The following is an 18,242-nucleotide window of genomic DNA, read 5'->3' as shown; positions in this document are numbered from 1 at the left end:
AGGTATGTTCCATCAGTTCGGTATTGTGCACGGCATAAAGAAGATGTCGTGCAGAAATACATTCACTTGTCGGCCCTCGGCTTAAGAATTCAGATCAAAAGTCCGTGCCACCCTGGGTTTTCTTAGAGCTGCTGAAAAAGCTTGCCCTGCACTCCACTTTCCTCTCCTGCTTCCACGCCACACTCGTCACCAACAAAACACCATGTCAGGTCACGCAGATAGGCGCATCTCAACGGCCATCAACAGACATCCGTGTTATCAACCGCAAGTATCCATCCATCTCATCTTACAGAGCATTCTACATCTCCTTTTTCTCTTTTCAAGAACCTTGCGGGGCTACCCGCTCTCCAAGGTCGAATTTAGTTCTGCCCGGTCGATTGTCACTGGGATCTCGGTCTTGCTTTAGCCAAGGGCGGAACAAAGTGCCGTTTTTTCGTTCCTGCAAGGTTAGCTGCAGTCCTGCTTACTCACTGGTGGAGGCGGCGGCGTAGCTCAGTCTGCAGATTGAAGTGGGGCTTGTCAAAACAAGTCGAATAAATAACAAGTGCTTTCCGTCCCCTTTGCTGCTCTATTGCCGGGCACAGTCAATAATCATAGCTTCTTGGGACATTGCTCTCAAGTATCCTTCTCTTACCTATTATTTGCATTATCAATTGGCAAGATGAACGTCGCAGACCTGGAAATGGAGAGGAACGAGAGGGATGCCTCGCCGGAGAGGTTCGAAAACACTCCTCATGGCAGACCAAGCCATGAGATCGAACGAATTCCTACCGCATCAAGTTCCTCTACCGACTCGTCTGAGAACTCAGCTACTCGCAGAGACAGAAATATGAGCCGAGTCTCGACACAGCGCGATCTCGAAAGACATCCAACAGTCCTTAGTCGAATCCAAACAGCGAAAAGTCAACATACTGGCACAGTTGGACGTAGCCTCACGGGCAAGAGTAGGGAAAGCAGAAGACCTCTACCAGAGATGGGGCTTGGGAAGCCATACCCACCTCCTCTGCCAGAGCGTGAGGAATATGTGGTTGAGTTTAATGGACCAGATGATCCCCTACATGCGCAGAATTGGCCAATGAAGAAGAAGTAAGCAAATTGAGGCGCACCTCCCGATAAGCATCAATTGACTTGGTATAGGCTTCTTACTGCAGTTATGCTTGGATATACCACACTGATAGCAGCTTTCACGTCAAGCATCTTTTCAACAGCGACTACCACGGTGGCAGCAGAATATCATGTGTCGGCCGAGGTTGGTCTTTTGGGACTTTCACTCTACGTCTTGGGTTTTGCGCTTGGTCCAACATTTTGGGCGCCTCTGAGCGAATTGAGAGGACGAAGATTACCATTGGTGATATCAATGTTTGGATTCTCAATCTTTCAGGTTGCTGTGGCTGCAGGCAAAGATCTGCAAACCGTCTTGCTGTGCCGCTTCTGGGGTGGTATGTCGCTTGACTCCGAGACAATATGGATTTAATGCTAATGTGTATAGGCATGTTTGGTGCTTGCCCATTGGCCGTTGTTGCAGCTGTGTTCTCAGACATGTTCGACAACAGAACCCGTGGTATGGCTATTACAGTATTTTCAATGACCGTCTTCACTGGTCCTTTACTTGCACCCTTTATCGGAGGTTTCATCGTTGAGAGTTACCTTGGCTGGCGATGGACAGAATGGTACGTTCTGTTACTACCTTTTCCCAAAATTGCGCCTAACATTATCTAGGCTTCCTGCCATTATGGGCTTCTCAGCTTTCACTCTCGACTTCTTGTTTCTCGAAGAGACCTACCCTCCTGTTATCTTAGTATCCAAGGCTGCTGAGCTTCGCAGAAGAACGAAGAACTGGGGAATCCATGCCAAGCAGGAAGAAATCGAGATCGACTTCAGAGAATTGGTAACCAAGAACTTTTCTCGTCCGATGCGCCTCCTCTTTACCGAGCCAATTGTGCTCCTCCTTTCCATTTATATGGCTTTCATCTACGGGCTTCTTTATCTTTTTCTCACGGCGTATCCGATCGTTTTCCAGCGCATTCACGGCATGTCACCTGGGGTAGGAGGTCTTCCTTACTTTGGTATGATCATCGGCATGCTTTGCGCTGGACTTTTCGTCATCCTTCTTCAACCAAGCTATAACCGAAAGCTGGCTGCCAACAATGGTGTTCCAATCCCTGAGTGGCGTCTGCCACCCGTGATCGTTGGAGGGGTCTCCTTCGCTATTGGGCTCCTCTGGTTCGGATGGAGTGGTTACAAAGGTTTGTATTCTGCCTCGTTTATTGATAATAGACTAACAGCTTCTCTAGAATCCATCCATTGGATTGTCCCAACTCTCTCCGGTCTCTTCACAGGATTTGGTCTCCTCGCCATTTTTCTGCAGTCTCTCAACTATCTTGTCGATGCGTATCTTATGTTCGCAGCTTCCGCAATTGCTGGAAATACTTTCCTTCGATCTCTTGCGGGCGCAGGATTTCCAATGTTCTCACAGTACATGTTCGCTTCTCTACACGTAAATTGGGCAGGCACTCTGCTCGGCCTCGTCGCATTCTGTCTCGTCCCTATTCCAGTGGGATTCTATTTCTACGGCGCGAAGATCAGACAAAAGAGTGCATTTGCTCCAACCAAACCGATGGAGCCCATCAGCGAGGAAGAGGAACCTCCCGCTATGCTAAGTGAGAAGCAGGAGACGAGAACTTCTGGAGCAAATGCTGTTTGATACGGTGTCGTTAAAGCGTGTTTTGTCGATAGATTTTTGTTTAATAAGTCGATAATACTGCTTCGATTGAGTTGGGCGATTTAAATTGGGCGTTGCGAATGATATCCATGCTTGGGAAGGGCGTTTTCTGGGAAGCGCTCGAGTGATGGTGAATTGGGTGAGCAGTGAAGGGGAGTAGTAACAATAAAGTGCAGTTTCGACTGAAATTTCTATGCGTCTCTGGCTACTATAATTGCAGTCTAGTGCTGGATGTGTAAAAGTTTTCGGGTGCTCACTCTTGTCGGAATTCAATTCAATCACAACATTCAGAATTCATTTCGAAAGGGGAAGGTGCATTTGACTCGATCCATCAACCCAATGTCCCACCGAATCTAACGCTTCCCAAATGCTTCATCCTCCGGTTGTGCAGCTTCGCCTTCTGATGCCCTGGAATCCTGAATTGCGAATTCTGCAATCTTCCTAGCCGCTTCCTCTGCCTCGTAACCTCCTGCACTCTCCTTAGCTTCGCGAGCAGCTAATTCTTCCATCATTACCACACCGGGTGGGCGAGTCTCGGATCCGTACACTGGATCGTTTTTGAGTGCCTCGACAGCATCAGCGAACACATCTGCCAATGTTTTCCTCTTCTTCCTCTTTGGTGCTGGTGGTTCACTCTCCCTGGGACGTTTGTTTCCACTCGGTTCACTGATCGTCTCGTCGCCTGGCGCCTGTGTCATGACTGTCAGTGCTGGTTCGGGGGTATAGAGAGCAAGTTAGGCACTCACCATTGTGGTAGATCGGGGTGGTGGTTACTTGGTATTGATCAAGCCAGAGAAAGGGTGACTCGATGGCTAAGGGAGGTAAGGATTACCAGTGCTGTGAATACTGCAATGGCAGGAATTGAGGCTTGCTGTCAAATCCGTGTGGGTCCGCGAAAAGGATCTGAGTTGGAGTCGAGATTGAAAGGCGCTGGGATAATAGTTGCCTACAAAGAAGTAAGGTGAAGCGAATCGAGGGATTTTCACTGATCTTATTTGTTTTAGTGATTTAGATGTCTTGAACTTGAATAGAGTCTTCTGAAAACGAGCATCAAGTCCCCTTTAAGTTCTCGAATCGCTTGAAATACTTAGCAATACGAAAGCAAGCTCTACCCCACATTCTTTAGAGTTGATTGTCTCCAAATGGGTGAGGATCTAAAAGTCATTTGGATGTCTAAGCTTCTTTTAGTCTTTCTCTATATTGAAATCTTGGCTCGGTGTCTGACTCTCACCGATGAATTATAAATAGAAGTTGCCAAAGGAGATCAGAACAAGCTAGAGCGGGTTCTGCGAAGCCATGAAAGCCGAGTATGGTGAAGAGAAGGTTGTCAAGAAGGACAAGAGATTGGCATGGGAGAGTCTCATTGAGCTTCAGCAGAAAAATTTCTCTTCACCATACTCGGCTTTCATGGCTTCGCAGAACCCGCTCCAGCTTGTTCTGATCTCATTTGGCAACTTCTGGGCGAACTTCTGAGCGACTCCTACAGTATTTGTGATTCCAACAATCGTAATTCTCTTGTTGTCATCTTCGCGGAGTTGTTTCAAGTTGTACCTATCCATGATGGTCCGGACTTTGGGGTTCATCTCAATGTTAGGGCTGGTGTAGAATAAGTTGTGAGGATTAGCATTTTCTTACACAGCCAGACTCTATGGCCGAGTAGCTGGACGACCCTCTCATGACCATGCAAAATATGAAGATTGAGCAGTGTATGCAGTTGAAATCAGAATCACAAAAACAATTCATTTCCAAAGTCTATTAGATAACAACAAATTGGGTATGAATAAAAGGAGCATCTGACTTTATAATCTAACACGCACATCCTCCCCTCTACACCTACATCTGCTTCTTCGCCAACTCCACAACATCAACCCAAATCGGTGGTCTACACCTCCTATCCATCCCTACTTCCTCAACCTCAGCACCCCACCTCAGCAACTCTTCCTCGTCACCCCACTCTCCCATCCCCATCAATCCCACCGGCACGCCTCCCACCTCTCCATCCGCAGCCTCTTCACCAGCTCCCTTGACACCTTCCGGCTTCACGAACCCAGCCGGGACCGCGAGACCAGGCAAGCCGAGGAAATTACCCATCCATACGTATTCCATAGTCTTCAACGTCGTGTCTCCGTCACTAATACCGTACTTCAAGTCTGACTTTCCGGCAACCTTCCACCCGGCACAGGAAGTGGTCGGAGTCACGATGATCATGCCGGGATACTTTTCCCATAGGTAAGCCATATGTTGCATCAGCACTTGTCGGAGTTTCTGGGCGAGGACGTAGTCTGTTGCTGGTGTGACGGTACCGAGTGCGATCATGATCCTGTTCGCTGAGGTCAGGTTTGAGGTTTCTGGCAACAGGGTTGCGGCGTCTGTAAGTACGGTCATAGCGTGAGCGAGTTGTCCCTCTGGGAGGAAGGGGATGCTGATTGGTACTAGCGTATAATCGTGGTTTGCGACAAGACGGTCAACAAGAGAGCGGCAGAGACGTTGGATCGCTGGAGTAGAGCGAGCGAACCATGCTTCTGGAATACCAAGGACTTTCTTGCTTCTAGACGTAGGTACGAGAATCGTTGGTGACGGCGCTGGAAAGAGTGCCTCTGTATCTTGAATCCCGAGAACTTGATAGAACGCAGTGAGAGAGGCAATATCCGAAGCGAGAGGACCGTTGACTGCGCAGCTTGAAGAGTGATTCATGCATGGCTTGAATAGGAGGCGGCCGTGGGAAGGCTTGAGACCGAAAACTGAGCAAAATGACGCAGGAATTCGAATTGATCCACCGCCGTCACCTCCGAGGGCAATAGGGACCAAGCCAGAAGCTACCGCATAGGCGCAACCACTGGAAGAACCACCAGTGTAATAGTCACTATTGTAAGGATTTGGTGGAGTGCCCTTGATAGGATTATTCCCAGACGTGTCTATGCAACCAAGTCAGCGTACATGTTGAAAATCTCCTGTAAGTCGCCAAAAATACGTCTAACTTTAGGAGAAGTAGCAGAGAACATACCAAGACCAAACTCATGCATCGAAAGCTTTCCAACATTGACAGCACCAGCTTCTTGTAGCTTCTTCACACACCAGGCAGTGATTGACTCTCCAGGAGCAGCTTTTCCCGTGTAGTCGTTCCTGGACCCCAAACACGTGGTATAACCTTCAATATCGTATTCGTCCTTCACTGCAAGCGCAATGCCGTCCAATGGTCCTAGGGGTCGTTTCTCCTTATATCTCAAAGTCGAGGCCTTTGCCGCTGCAAGCACCAATTCCACATTACTGTCAAAGAAACCAATGGAATGCGAGCCAGGCGGCGATATATCTCTTCTGATCAAGGGTAAGATAGCTTGAGCAACAGCCAACGGCGTCAACTCTCCGGATAGAAACAACTTTCGATAATCAGCAACAGTGTAATACTTCGCTTCTGGTTTCCAAGCAACGGCTGTCTCAACTACTGGAGCTGGATCATCAAATGGCGAAGAAGCGGCAATAGGAACCACCGTCGGATCATATCGAGGCTCGGCGTTCTCGATATATTTGCGTATGAGACGTAGATTGGCGAATCCAGTATTCTTCCATACAATTCGGCGAACAAAACCGACATACTCGAGACTGACCACGTGAGTTAGGGATATTTTGACATGTGAAAGGACAGACTTACATTAATGCAGAAATGAGAAGATACCATCCTCTCACCGCTGGATTGCTCTTTCTGTTGTTTGTATAAGGAACATTTGGTCTGTGATGTCAAGAATATCAGCATTCCCCACGATCATTCCATGCATGAAAACCCAAAAAGCAGGTGACGAACCCTTGTTTCGCCTCAGGATAATGCAGGAAGCTCTTGGTTGTATCTCTCGTCGTCGCCATCGTCGTTCAGGCACAGGTAAGCAAACCAAATTTAATGTCGCGATGAATGGTGAAGGATTGTACCTCGGTGTTGTCGCATCAGTGTTTATGAGAGGGAGATGTTGACCAGGTTTAAGGTTATCATGAGTTGCCGCCTAGGCTCACCGCGTGTCAGACCCTGGAACACGCTTTAGGGGACCGTGCCCGCATATCGTGCTTGCAAAAAGGGGTCCTCGCTTAGGCATAAGTGACGTAAGTGTCGCTTTTTTATGCAGAAGCAAAGGAGATCTGGATGGAAGTGTTGAAAGAGTAGTCAAGTTCTGGCCAATACATTCATGCTGCCTAGTCTTAGTCTATTGTGAGGGCAATGTAACTCTCCCCATTCGGACAACGTGCAAGAAAAAGTACGGCCGGCCGGCCGTACTTTCTTTTCCACGACCGGCTGCTCTCCATAGGAGAGAAGGGACAAGAAGTCGTGATGCCACACGATAGTACATACCAACGAACTAGATTACGTGTTCACGGAGATTCCATACTTGAGTATCAGGAAGAATAGCAGCAATCAAAAGACGATAGAGTCACATGGGAAGTCACTACCTACCTATTCTTAGAAACTCGTGATCCCACGTGGCATATACGGGTCACGGAGACTAGAACTTCCTGGGCCTTCAATCATCTGGGAAGAGTATGAAAGAGAAATAGAAACAGAGGGAAGTATCGCCGTGATTATCGGCGAAATCACTTTAGCACCAACCCCATGAATATCAACATGTCTTCAACACCAAGCAATCGTACGTACAATCTGCTACCTACCTACTGTGATCTCGTGGCGCACAATCACCTCGGTGTTATACCTAGCTAATGGTTACCAAGGCCCTCTAATGACCATCTCCTCCTCAGAGACCCCTCCAGCTCTGAATAATGAAAACATTTGGTCCAAGAAATAGTCATGGAAGCTTCCCCGCAAGAAGAGGGCCAGTAACCCAGAAGACGAAAATATAAATAAGTTCTTATCGACACGAACATCTACTTTGAAAGCTCCCGCGAGCGACGAACATGCGCAAAAGCAGATCCAGGATCGATCCGGTGTTCTGACTGTTTGCTTGCACGAAGCCGTCGGTCTGTCCCTTCCGGAGCATTACAAGCAACTGCTCAACGAGCGTAACGATCAATTCAGAAGCGACCCTGGCCCAAAATTTATCAACAAATCGGATGTTTCATTCGTAAGCTCGATCTCTCATGACAGCGAGCACAAGACGAGTGGATACAAGAGACATCCAGTTTATGCCCTTATTGATGTCGATAAGTCTCAGGTGCTTGTCCCCGCCTCTTCCGGGACGGTACAGAATCCCTTATGGACTGGCTTTTCGCCGAGATTCGATGTTACGCACTCGATGGAATTATCAGTCCATCTTTACTTGAGGAATGAATTCTCTACGTCAGACTCCGGGAGAATCCATGATATATGCCTTGGTGTAGCGCGATTTAGTCCCACGTTCGAAAGCGGCCACGATGAGGTTGAGGATCCTGATATAACACATTTGGCAATTACCGAACTCGGTCACAAAAGCAAGGTTTCGCATCAAAAGTGGTTGGAACTTGAACGCGGCACTGGAAGGATCCACTTGAGCGTCGATTTTCAAGAGAAGAAGACACATCTGCAGATACAGGATTTTAACACATTGAAGACCCTGGGAAATGAATACCGCAAAAGTACCTTCCAAGTCTACAAGAAATACAGCGGAGGGCTTTACTACGCATTGAAGAGGATTGAGAAAACCGGTATCGGTTCAAAATGCGGAGTCGAAGACACATTCGAGATTGCAAAGCATTCAGTTCTGTCCCAAATCAAAAGCCATTTATCGTACCTATCAAATTCGCCTTTCAGTCACCAGAATGCTTATACTTGGTGTCGCCATTCGTTCATGGAGGAGAGTTATGGAAGCTTCTTCAGAAGCAGCAGCATCTCGATGTGGACACGATCAGACTCTACGCCGCAGAAATCATTCGCGCGTTAGAGTGTTTGCACGATCTCGGCATCATTTGTGGTGATCTAAAACCACAAAACATCCTCCTGGACTATTCGGGCCACGTATCTCTGTGTGACTTTGGCCTCTGCCGGTTTGATGCGAGGGATTGTCTCCAGGAACCTTACGATTGGGAAGCTCTACCGTATCTAGCTCCGGAAATCAGATTCGGTCAAGCTTGTACGGAGGTGGTGGATTGGTGGACATTGGGTATATTTCTTGCCGAGATGTTGTCGGGGCTGCCACCTTCGTGGTATGACGAGGATGTCAATGGGAAGATCGAAGCATTCTATTTTCCTGATCCCGACGTCGTCTCTCCAGTGGCCCAGGATATCTCAATCAAGCTTTTCAACCGCAACCCCAAAGAACGACTCGGTACGAAAGGCATCGCTGAAATCAAAACCCATCCATTCTTCTGTGATATCGATTGGTTTAGGGTTCTTCAGCGAGGATACGAGCCTAGCTTCAGACCCAACAATGCCCACGTTCTAAGCGACTCGATGCCGCAAGTAAATTGCCCACTATCGTCCGTGGAAGAATTACAAAGAATGTCCAACGAAGCAACAGAAACGTTCCATAACCGTGCTATCCTCTCATACCGTGCGGAAATAAGATCTTCAAAGTCAGAGCACATTGCTTGAAGATCCGTTCAACCAGTCTGGGAAATTTTGATCCAGAGAAAAGGTCAGGCGGAATGTGGGACGAGTTCACAAACATTCCATACTAAAAGTCAGAGCTTGAGGTCCACCAAGAATGACAGCAATCATGAGACGACAAAGTCACATGTGATATCATCATTCTCTGAAGCTCGTGATCCTACATGGAATAGAAGTGTCGTGTTGGAATAATACATTAGATAATACTTGTTCACTATCTTGTTTGCAATCTAGCAACTCACGAATCTCTATCAAAGGGTCTCGAATGATCTGGCAGATGAATCTTGAAGACCAAGGCCTATTCAGTAGTTAGTACCGTCGCATGTCAAGAGACTAGTTCCAGAGTTATAAGAACATAGAACTCTGTCCTTGTGTCTATTCTGGCTCTTGGCTGGTACCAATCCTTGGAGCTCTCAAACAGTAGAAACAATCAAAGAGTATTACCGGAACAAGCTTACCTGGTTGTCAAGAGTGTAGCCACTGTCATCAGAGTATTGAAACTCTCCACCTTCAAGATATCCATCTTGCGTTATAAAATCATTGTCTGACATTGAGAACACATACCACTCGTCGTCGTCACCATCTAGTCCATCGACTGGTACGATTCCAATACTCTCCCACTTCTCGTTCAAGAGGCTTGCACTTTGTGCCCCTCCATTGTATACGCCAAATCGATTCAATTGAGAGTTCACATTGAAATCAATGAATGAGCAGTAGGTTGCTGGTGTGATGCCAGTGTTGAGTACACCGGCACTAGAGGCGATCGAGCAGTTGGCACAGTCATAAGTACTACCCTTGATGTCCGTCGCGTTGGCAATATCGAAGACATCGATATGTCGGTAAACGGAAAGCGTTGAGCTCTGACCATGCCCAGCACCAGAATCTCTCGCAAGGACGAAGAATTGTCCATCTTGAATATGGAAGATCTCAGATTGGGCTGCAACCTGAGGATTCTTGCTAGCCTTTGCAGTCGGATTGTTGAAAAGAGGTAAAGGTACAACGAATTCTCGGGCGTAGCGGGGCGCTGATGGAACCGTAATGTCATATTTGACGAGGCGTGCATAGCGCTCAGTCTGCTTGGTCAATCCTCCTTCCTGATTTGCTGCTGCCTGAAGGAGAGCATAAAGTGTATTGCCATCACCAGTAACCGTCAGACCCTCAAAACCGTGATTGTTGTCGCGCCCAGTTGGATTATCAGCGGGATAGACATCGTCTCCTGCGCCTTTGCTGGCATAATAGGTAGGGCTGTCTGCGGAGAATGATTCTGTTCCGTTCCGCATGGGGATGAATGCATCGGGAGGTCTGATTGCAGCGATCATGACACCCGAAGAGTTGAAGCGGTAGACATAGGGACCATACTCGTCACTGACCCAAAAGCTTCCGTCCGGATTTAGGACAATGCCCTCAGAATCAACCGGAATGCGTCTCCCTCCTGGACCAGCATTTCCAAAGCCATCGCCCTGCTTTTGTTAGCATATGATTTTGAAATGAATACTATGCCTTTAAACTTCGTACCCGGTATGTGGCTACTGGAAGATCAGGAAAGCCATCGAAACTGATGTGGCCAGTCCCATCAGCATCTAGTCCAGTACAAGGCGTCCCGTCAGGACCAAAGAAACGAATGGTCTCTTTGTATGTGAAGAAAAGGTTGTTTCCAGAAGGGTTTGCTACGGTGGCATTAGGTTGAGGTGTGAATAGAATGTCGAATTTATGGACCCGAGGTTGGAAGTTCAAGGTCCCTTCCGTGTTCCTATAATAGGTGGTGATTAATTTTCATAGCTTTGAAACGGAAGGTAGAACAATTGGCTCTATTGGGAAATTCCGATGGCATCACAGACAATGCAGGCCATTTCTGCAACAGCAACCTCATTGGATTCAAGACACTCACCATCCTCTGTCTGGGAGAGCCCAGAGCACTCCTGTATATGAACCATTGCTAAGCTTCGTCCACTGCGATCTGTCTAGGGCAAGAGCAGATCCAATGCCACCAATTGTATCCCCAAATTCATCTCTTGCATTTCCTGAGATCAAGCCATAGCCCGCAAATTCCTGGTATGTATAGTTTTTGCCGTTGCAAGAGGTTTGGTTGACGAATGTACTCTGAGCTGTAGCAATCGAAGCAAGACCCGCGAAGGTGGTAATTTTGAGGAGAAACATAACGATACAATTAATTGGATGCAATTTTATAAAGAAAAAACAGTCCCAGATGCGAGACATGGCGTTATATGCACTCAATGTTCACCCACCTTGATGATGATGATGATGATGATCTCCCACCCTGCCCTCGTGCTGTGGAGCTCTCGTGCGCGCGGGGGTGATTGATCATTGAAAAGAGCCTGCAGAGGCTGCAGTCGATAGCCAATCAACTAGACATCACCCCTGAGCCGTCTCCAAATCAAGTCAAGTCTGCTGCAAGTTCCCATAGCGGCATCCTTCTGGAAGCAACATCGGATGAGTCGTCGACCAAGTAAAGAAGCTTCCAGGCGCATCGCCAAGACAATTGGAAGTGTTGTGGCGCACGGATTGAAGAATGTGCGGGTCTGTAGGCAAGCACGTTTCTTCTTGCTCCGTGCTCATTTGATAGATCTTCGACTGTAGGATGGGATCCGGTGGGTGGGACACAAAACGCTAAAATGCACTTCACCCGTAGGCACGTGTGCGACTTGTACACAACTTGCACGCAACAACAGACTCTTGAATATTTCATGAAACCTAGAACTTTTGAAAGCTGACTCTTTTGCAGGCAATTACACTGAACCTTATTCCTTGTATAACTACAACTTTAAATGTCCTTCGTCTCTTGACAACATCTCCTCTTGATAAGTCCGGTCGTGTCAGTGGACAGTTTATTAGCAGATTTCAAAATTCATAGATATGCAACTCATAGCCCCTGCGCGATTCAGACAAAGGTCAAAGCTGCTGTCGAGGAGAGAGAAAAGGGAGGACCACCATGAGAAAGAAATTGCAAGTTGATGATTACGCCCTGGAAAAATGACCAGAGTTCAAGTATATAGGGTTTCAAGTGTATGCTATCACAATTCACATCATAAATCTGGATCACCACACCGAGTTACGTTTTCATGTATCAATTGAGATATGTTGAATGTCTTTTGCATATACAGACAACAATCCCAATCCACGTTACCTCATAAGCGCCATTACTTTCATGCTTCATGCGCGTCCCTCCAATAGAGGGAGGTATCATAATCCTCCGCAAATGCAAATATCGTCTGGCGATATGATGGAGAATCGAATCTAAACAGAAATGAACTTTTTCAGGCAGACACTCTGTTTCCGCCTACCAAACTCCGCCTAGCATAGTGTGCCGCCGGGTCATGGTGCAAACAGAGGGAAAATTCGAGGAGATGTGTAACCCGTTTCTAGAGAGTGAAAATCGTTCGATGCGCGATGAGAGTTGAAGTGTCAAAGGTCGTAAATGTCCCACCCACTTAGATCATTCGAGATCGCAGGTCGTCGAAGGTATGTCATGGAGGTAGCGTCTTCTTCCTTGACCTTAGGGTAGTCTGATCTTAGCTCTTCATCCAGTCACAACTCATCATCGTCCTCAGCAAGCTCGGCTGGCTTCAGTAAACCACCGACCTTTGAGAGTCGTTCTCTCTCGGCTGCCTTCGCATCCCGATCCTGCTGCTCCTTCTCATCAGCAAACAGCTCAGCATTGTCACCTGCGAATTCCTTGAGCTGAATCAAGAAGTCACGCAGGTTGAGCTTGAAGCGATCATAGGTGCTGTTTAAAGAGAATAATCCTTCAACAAATGCCTTGATTTGAGCCCTAATTTAAGTCAGTAATCAGTCTGCCACCCATGTGTAAGGTATTGTTCACTTACGGTTGCAAGTTCGGGAAGGCACTCTGTAGGAGATTTGCGACAAAGCCACCCAGGAACTCCTTGTTGCTTGTTCCTGAAGGAGCTTGGTCGGATTGGTAGATGGGCCCTTGGATCTTCGGTGCTGTACCATCGGCTGGAGACACAAAATAGAACATCCTGGACAGGAGCATCGACTGCGACTTGAACCCAGCTTTGTGATCAGTGTCTGTGAGCACGAAGAACACGTCTTGCAAAATTGGGACGAAGAATTGCTGGAAGAACGCGTTGGAGGTAGCAGCATCTGTCTCGGCGATGTTTGTGATCAATTCGAGACACATGTTCAGTCCAGCAAACTCAACTTCACGATTGTCGTGCTTGCTTGCCCACATGCAAGAGTCAATCACAAACTTGAATTGTCTGTTGTCAAGCTTGAGGAGAGCTTTAACAAATTAGCAATGCTGGTACTGGAATTCATGGCTCTTGAGACTTACCAGGAAAACAGTGGAGGTTGATAGCACGGAGAAGGCTGAAAAACTCGACTCGGTGTTCGGGGAACTCAGAGAAGTCCTTGTTGATCATCTCGAGGGTGCACTCGAATACATTCTCCATAATGATTGGCACTTGGTCTTCCATAAGAGACTAAGATAATGTTAGCATTAAAGTGTTATGCAGCAGCCTAAAGATATAGAAAGGAAACAAGACATGGAAATGGGAATGCACCACCGAGTATTTTGAGCGATGAGGGGTCCAACGTACAGAAAGCTTGGTAATAATGGCCGACATGACCTTCAGGACCTCAGCGTCTCGAGCATTAGGGACGTTGCGATTATAATCAACAAGCACAGCATCGAGAAGGGCTGGAACAATGTTGGTTCGGACCATCTCGAGATCATCAGCCTTATCAACGTAAGTCTCGATAAGCTTTAAGATCTCTTTCTTAATCGTGCGTAAACCTCGGACTCTTGGCATCTTGGTCGCAATTTCACCTGTTTTTATTAGCAAGTCCTCTTTCTCGCGATCTTACAGTGAGACTTACCGTCGCGAGCCACAGCCTCGGAAATCATCTGACTAGTAGCACGATACATGGACAACATATCAAGGTAGATACGACCAATCTGTGGATAGAAATAACTACCAATGGACGAACATGCTGAAACATTAGTCTTCATCACATTACCGATAACCTTGATGGTGTCTGCATCCTGCAAAATTGTAGGATTTGTTGTAGCTTGAGCAATGATGGAATCCCAGGCTGCATTTGGGTATGACATCAACTCAGCGATAAGTCTCTCTTGAGCGTTCTTCTGTGGCTGGGCGGCAATCATGTAGCCACAGGCCTCGTAGAAAGTATGAACTTGCTGTGGAGATAGATCACAGGTGATCTTGCGCATAGTTCTGACGATCTCTTCGATGAACGGCTCATTCTCTCCAGGTTGCAGGGCGACGAAGTGTCTCTTGCATTGCCTAGCGATCTTGATGAACGTGTCGCAAGCCATGTCTTGAACACCCTCGTGAGATTCGTGCATGAACTCAAAGAGCTTGTTTACGACAGTCTTCAAGAATTTCCAGTGAGCCTTCAAGAATCGCGGGTATTGGCCAACAATGTACATGATGTTACTGGCAACCACAGCCTTGTTGTCCTTTCCACGCTTCATCTCGGTAAGACCAAGCAAATCCTTGATGACTGTCACCAAGAAGCGCTTCTCAGTCTCCTCGTTCATCGCAAGAGAGATGGATCCAATGGCCCAGCAAAGTGTGTTGCAATTAGCCCAGGACCATTCAGAACCATCCACTTGACGAGCAAGCTTGTCAGTCATGATGTTCTCGGTATCTACCACATCCAGATGGGTCAAGTAGACAAGACATTCTCGGGTGGTCTTGTAAAGTTGAATAGTGTCACTCTCCTTCACGAATTCTCTCACAATCTCACCCTCATCGTTTTCGACAATCAAAACCTCTTCTGGACGGACCATCTTCTCAATCATTACCACTCGTAGGTTGGAGAGGACTTCGTTGTACTTGTGCTTGCGAAGTGGGTAGTTGGCCAGCATCGTTGGGTTTGGTGCGCCAGGATTGGAAAGTCCAGCAACACCCATGTTGACAAGAGGGTTTACATCGGTGATTGGTAGCGACTGCATCTCATCATATAGCTCCTGTACAAGCTTGGTCCAATATTCCAAGCAAATCTTAAATATCTCCCGGTCTTCGATTTGTGAGATTCGGATAAGATAGAAGTGGCCGTGGGTGAGGAAGTCTCGGTTCGGTAGATTTTCGATGAGCTACAAGAGAAATCAGTAAGAAGGTCGTAGCCTTGAGTCGCGGTGGACTTACGTTGAGATGAACCCCGAAGAAATTAGTGAGAAAGAGAGCAAGATTCTGGATGAACTCTTGATCCTTCGAGTTGCTTGAATTGTAGGTCGACTTGAGGTCAAGGGAGAGAGGTATAATCTTGGATATAGCAGTCAAAACCTCTGTGAACATTTGCACAAGCTTCTCATCGTATGCGTTGTTCTGTCCAGTCTGCAGACCACCAATCTCCGTTAAGCACTTCAAGGTAACATTTCGGAACTCGGGCATTTCCAAAAAGCGAGTTCGTAATGTGTCGATGATAGGGGTTTCGAAGATATAGCCAAGAGGAATCCAGTTGAAGAATCGGAGAAGAGTCTCCAGAGTGGCCTTGATTAGGCTTGCTTGGGTAGCACTGTTCAGAACTTCGTTGCACAGCTGGAAGATAGATGAGAACTCGGCACACATAACGGTCTTCAAATTCTTAGTCTTCGTGGACGTCATCTGGTCGGCAGAGTAATCGAACACTTCCTCAGAGAGCAGCCGCAGAATAGCCATGTTATTTTCGCATATCGACAAACTCGTATGGCAGGAGGAGATAATCTCGTTGATGAAAGTGGGCCAGTTGTGAGGCCATTCTTGCTTGAGGATAGATACAAGGACAAGGTTCAACTTGTTCAGGAGTGTTCGTTGGGTCTTGAGAGATTCTTCGGAGGCTGAGCACTGGATAATGAAGTTCACCACGAAATTGCGGATACCTATATATCGTCATAAGCATAATGATGATGACAACGTCAACATAGATACTGACCCTGGCATTGCTCCTTTGGGAGAACCTTCCATCTGGTCATGATAACATGGTCCAGTACTTGCAATCCCAGGTCTATAATTTGTCAGCGGCTTCAAGACTACCGGCACATGGATAGAAGGAGGACCAACACTTCGTCTGTGGGTACGTAGCATCCTGCAGAATCTTATCAACTAATAGCCAAGCATCCGGATCCTCCTTGAACTATTGTACAGTATCAGCTTAGGTTCGTGGTTGCGGATGGTCGTTGGCGCAAATGAGGGGATGTACCTGGTTCAGCGCAGCTTGAGCAGCTTTTTGCTATTATTCAGACGCGTCAGCAGGCGTACTTTACATAAGGCCATCCAGCTTGAAGCTGAGGATATACTGACCGAATCTCCTCGGCTTTCGTAAAAGGCGCGGACAGTCGCGTCAAGCTCTTCAATGGTCGGTGCCATCCTCGCGGCTTGATCTTTGAAGATGGGGCCTTTTCCCTGCTGCGATAAACGGATCCTCTCTCAGAAAGTATCTTGCACAGCTTGCGCTGGTAGGAAGAAGTCGTTTGGGGGGGAAGTTGAGGTTGTTGAAAAGCCAGTCGGAAGTTGATCAAGGTGACAACTCCCAGCCGCCTCCAAAATGCCCCACCATGAAGAGTCTCGTTCCTTTGACGCTAGTGAGCATCACGTGAGTCTCCACTTTAGTGCAGTCAAAGACGCTGCAAAGACTTGCTCGTTGCCGTACCGAAGGTTTGCAATAATTTGACTCGTTCTTACTTTCGGATTAATGTAAGGGTTATAGAGACATGATTGTCGGATCACCAGTTTTGCTCACCATACATTTTTTCTTCAGTGGTCTCGACTTTACTCATAATGCCTTGAGTGGATCCTTTTCGAAGTATCAGTTGCAAGTAAGTGGTTACATTTGATTTTTCTAATTATGTACAAGAAGTTTCCTCTCAAAAGAGTAGATTAACATTGACTGATCGAACGTAAGAACCGAGCGACATGTTCTGCTCGTAATACGCCTGAGATAGCATTGTTCTCCTTCCCGTCCCAATATCTGCTTTATCCCCCAAGAACAAATCTTCATCTCCGAGCAGGTCATAGGCCTAGAAATTTACAGGAAGGCAAGGGCCATTCCTGATAGACCAGCAAAACCAAGGAAGTATTTTCCAGCCTCGACTGCGCCCATAGCTCCGGAAGCTGGCTTTGCTGTGGCAGAAGCAGCGGTGGTATTGGCGGGCTTGGAGGTGGAAGAAGCTACAACAGAGGTTGCGTTGGCGGGCTTGGTTGAAGATGAGGTCACGAGGATAGTCGAAGTGTTTGCAGGCTTGATGCTGGAGGTGGTAGACGAGATGGTGCTGCTAAGGGAGGTGGAAGAGCTGACAGTTGCCTTGGAAGAGGTCTAGTAAATCAGTCAAGTGTTTATTCCTGTGAAAGTATCTCCGCCAAGTGCCAAGACGCGAGAAGTACTTACAGAGCTGCTGGACTGGGCCAGAATGCCAGTAGCAGCAAAGACGACGAGGACGGATGAGACCCGCATTTCGAAGGAGGTTGGAAGCTGGAAAATATGGAAGGTGATTATGCGTAAGCGGAAGAGTTATTTGGATGGATACAGAAGTCGACTTGAGAGCTGCGGCATTGCCTCTTTATACATAAGAACTTTCTTTAGAAGAAAGCTCTGCTAGCAAAATGTTCCAGACTGAAGTTCCAGGTGAAGCACGAAAGACACAAAATTATCCTAGTCCGAGCTTACATTAGTGATTTCCGACTCTAGAATCATTCACCTAGGAGGCAATGTTCACAACGTGATTTGAGATCAACCTTTGGCACGTTTTCGTGAGCCGCCTCCCCCTCGAAAGCTGAACACTTGTCCCACCCTCAGCTGCAGATTTCGATGAATGGGGAAATACGATCGAAGTCTCATCGAAAATTTACACTCTGATGAGGCACGTGCTCCCATCCGAAGTCAGTATTATGCAATCGTTCCTCTCGGTTGTGATGCCGAAGTATTCGAGGCGTCGTTGTTGACTCATTTATCGACATGGTTATTGGTAGCCACTCTGCTGGACTCGTATTTGCTGAAGAAACTAATGGAAACGTA

The 18,242-nt window shown here is 47.2% G+C and overlaps 7 protein-coding genes across 7 annotated transcripts; 2 read left to right on the top strand and 5 right to left on the bottom strand.

Moving 5' to 3' along the window:
- The first annotated feature begins 534 nt into the window (after window positions 1-534).
- Window positions 535-2,890, top strand: LY89DRAFT_46825 (MFS multidrug transporter-like protein). The gene is made up of 5 exons (XM_018207739.1): window positions 535-1,086; window positions 1,138-1,439; window positions 1,490-1,670; window positions 1,720-2,246; window positions 2,295-2,890. Exons 1-5 carry the CDS (start codon window positions 662-664, stop codon window positions 2,702-2,704), a joined length of 1,845 nt encoding a protein of 614 aa, XP_018072721.1. The 5' UTR covers window positions 535-661; the 3' UTR covers window positions 2,705-2,890.
- Window positions 2,891-3,075: 185 nt separating this feature from the next.
- Window positions 3,076-4,281, bottom strand: LY89DRAFT_733040 (uncharacterized protein; the record flags this gene model as incomplete). Its single annotated transcript, XM_018219754.1, has 3 exons — window positions 3,076-3,404; window positions 3,469-3,534; window positions 4,116-4,281. 3 exons carry the CDS (start codon window positions 4,279-4,281, stop codon window positions 3,076-3,078), a joined length of 561 nt encoding a protein of 186 aa, XP_018072720.1.
- Window positions 4,282-4,468: 187 nt separating this feature from the next.
- LY89DRAFT_615087 (amidase) lies at window positions 4,469-6,858 on the bottom strand. The gene is made up of 4 exons (XM_018210712.1): window positions 6,522-6,858; window positions 6,372-6,449; window positions 5,727-6,322; window positions 4,469-5,637 (listed from the first exon to the last, which is right to left on the bottom strand). The coding sequence occupies exons 1-4, from the start codon at window positions 6,578-6,580 to the stop codon at window positions 4,556-4,558; spliced, it is 1,815 nt and encodes a 604-aa protein (XP_018072719.1). The 5' UTR covers window positions 6,581-6,858; the 3' UTR covers window positions 4,469-4,555.
- A 470-nt stretch (window positions 6,859-7,328) lies between these two features.
- On the top strand, window positions 7,329-9,227 carry LY89DRAFT_746635 (kinase-like protein; the record flags this gene model as incomplete). The annotated part of the gene is made up of 3 exons (XM_018221097.1): window positions 7,329-7,350; window positions 7,598-8,341; window positions 8,455-9,227. The coding sequence occupies 3 exons, from the start codon at window positions 7,329-7,331 to the stop codon at window positions 9,225-9,227; spliced, it is 1,539 nt and encodes a 512-aa protein (XP_018072718.1).
- Window positions 9,228-9,682: 455 nt separating this feature from the next.
- On the bottom strand, window positions 9,683-11,399 carry LY89DRAFT_583728 (uncharacterized protein; the record flags this gene model as incomplete). The annotated part of the gene is made up of 3 exons (XM_018209229.1): window positions 9,683-10,702; window positions 10,758-10,992; window positions 11,131-11,399. 3 exons carry the CDS (start codon window positions 11,397-11,399, stop codon window positions 9,683-9,685), a joined length of 1,524 nt encoding a protein of 507 aa, XP_018072717.1.
- A 1,245-nt stretch (window positions 11,400-12,644) lies between these two features.
- Window positions 12,645-16,753, bottom strand: LY89DRAFT_46761 (uncharacterized protein). The gene is made up of 10 exons (XM_018207730.1): window positions 16,532-16,753; window positions 16,431-16,460; window positions 16,292-16,364; window positions 16,164-16,235; window positions 15,398-16,110; window positions 14,103-15,345; window positions 13,823-14,052; window positions 13,558-13,705; window positions 13,088-13,505; window positions 12,645-13,032 (listed from the first exon to the last, which is right to left on the bottom strand). Exons 1-10 carry the CDS (start codon window positions 16,595-16,597, stop codon window positions 12,789-12,791), a joined length of 3,237 nt encoding a protein of 1,078 aa, XP_018072716.1. The 5' UTR covers window positions 16,598-16,753; the 3' UTR covers window positions 12,645-12,788.
- Window positions 16,754-17,053: 300 nt separating this feature from the next.
- Window positions 17,054-17,736, bottom strand: LY89DRAFT_684273 (uncharacterized protein). Its single transcript, XM_018214847.1, has 2 exons — window positions 17,616-17,736; window positions 17,054-17,543 (listed from the first exon to the last, which is right to left on the bottom strand). Exons 1-2 carry the CDS (start codon window positions 17,679-17,681, stop codon window positions 17,256-17,258), a joined length of 354 nt encoding a protein of 117 aa, XP_018072715.1. The 5' UTR covers window positions 17,682-17,736; the 3' UTR covers window positions 17,054-17,255.
- Between the last annotated feature and the right edge of the window lie 506 nt (window positions 17,737-18,242).

Source organism: Mollisia scopiformis, assembly GCF_001500285.1.
Source record: "Mollisia scopiformis unplaced genomic scaffold LY89scaffold_10, whole genome shotgun sequence".
NCBI classification, from domain to species: domain Eukaryota; kingdom Fungi; phylum Ascomycota; class Leotiomycetes; order Helotiales; family Mollisiaceae; genus Mollisia; species Mollisia scopiformis.
Note: the sequence above shows the minus strand (reverse complement) of the source record. Positions and strands in the feature narration are given on the sequence as shown.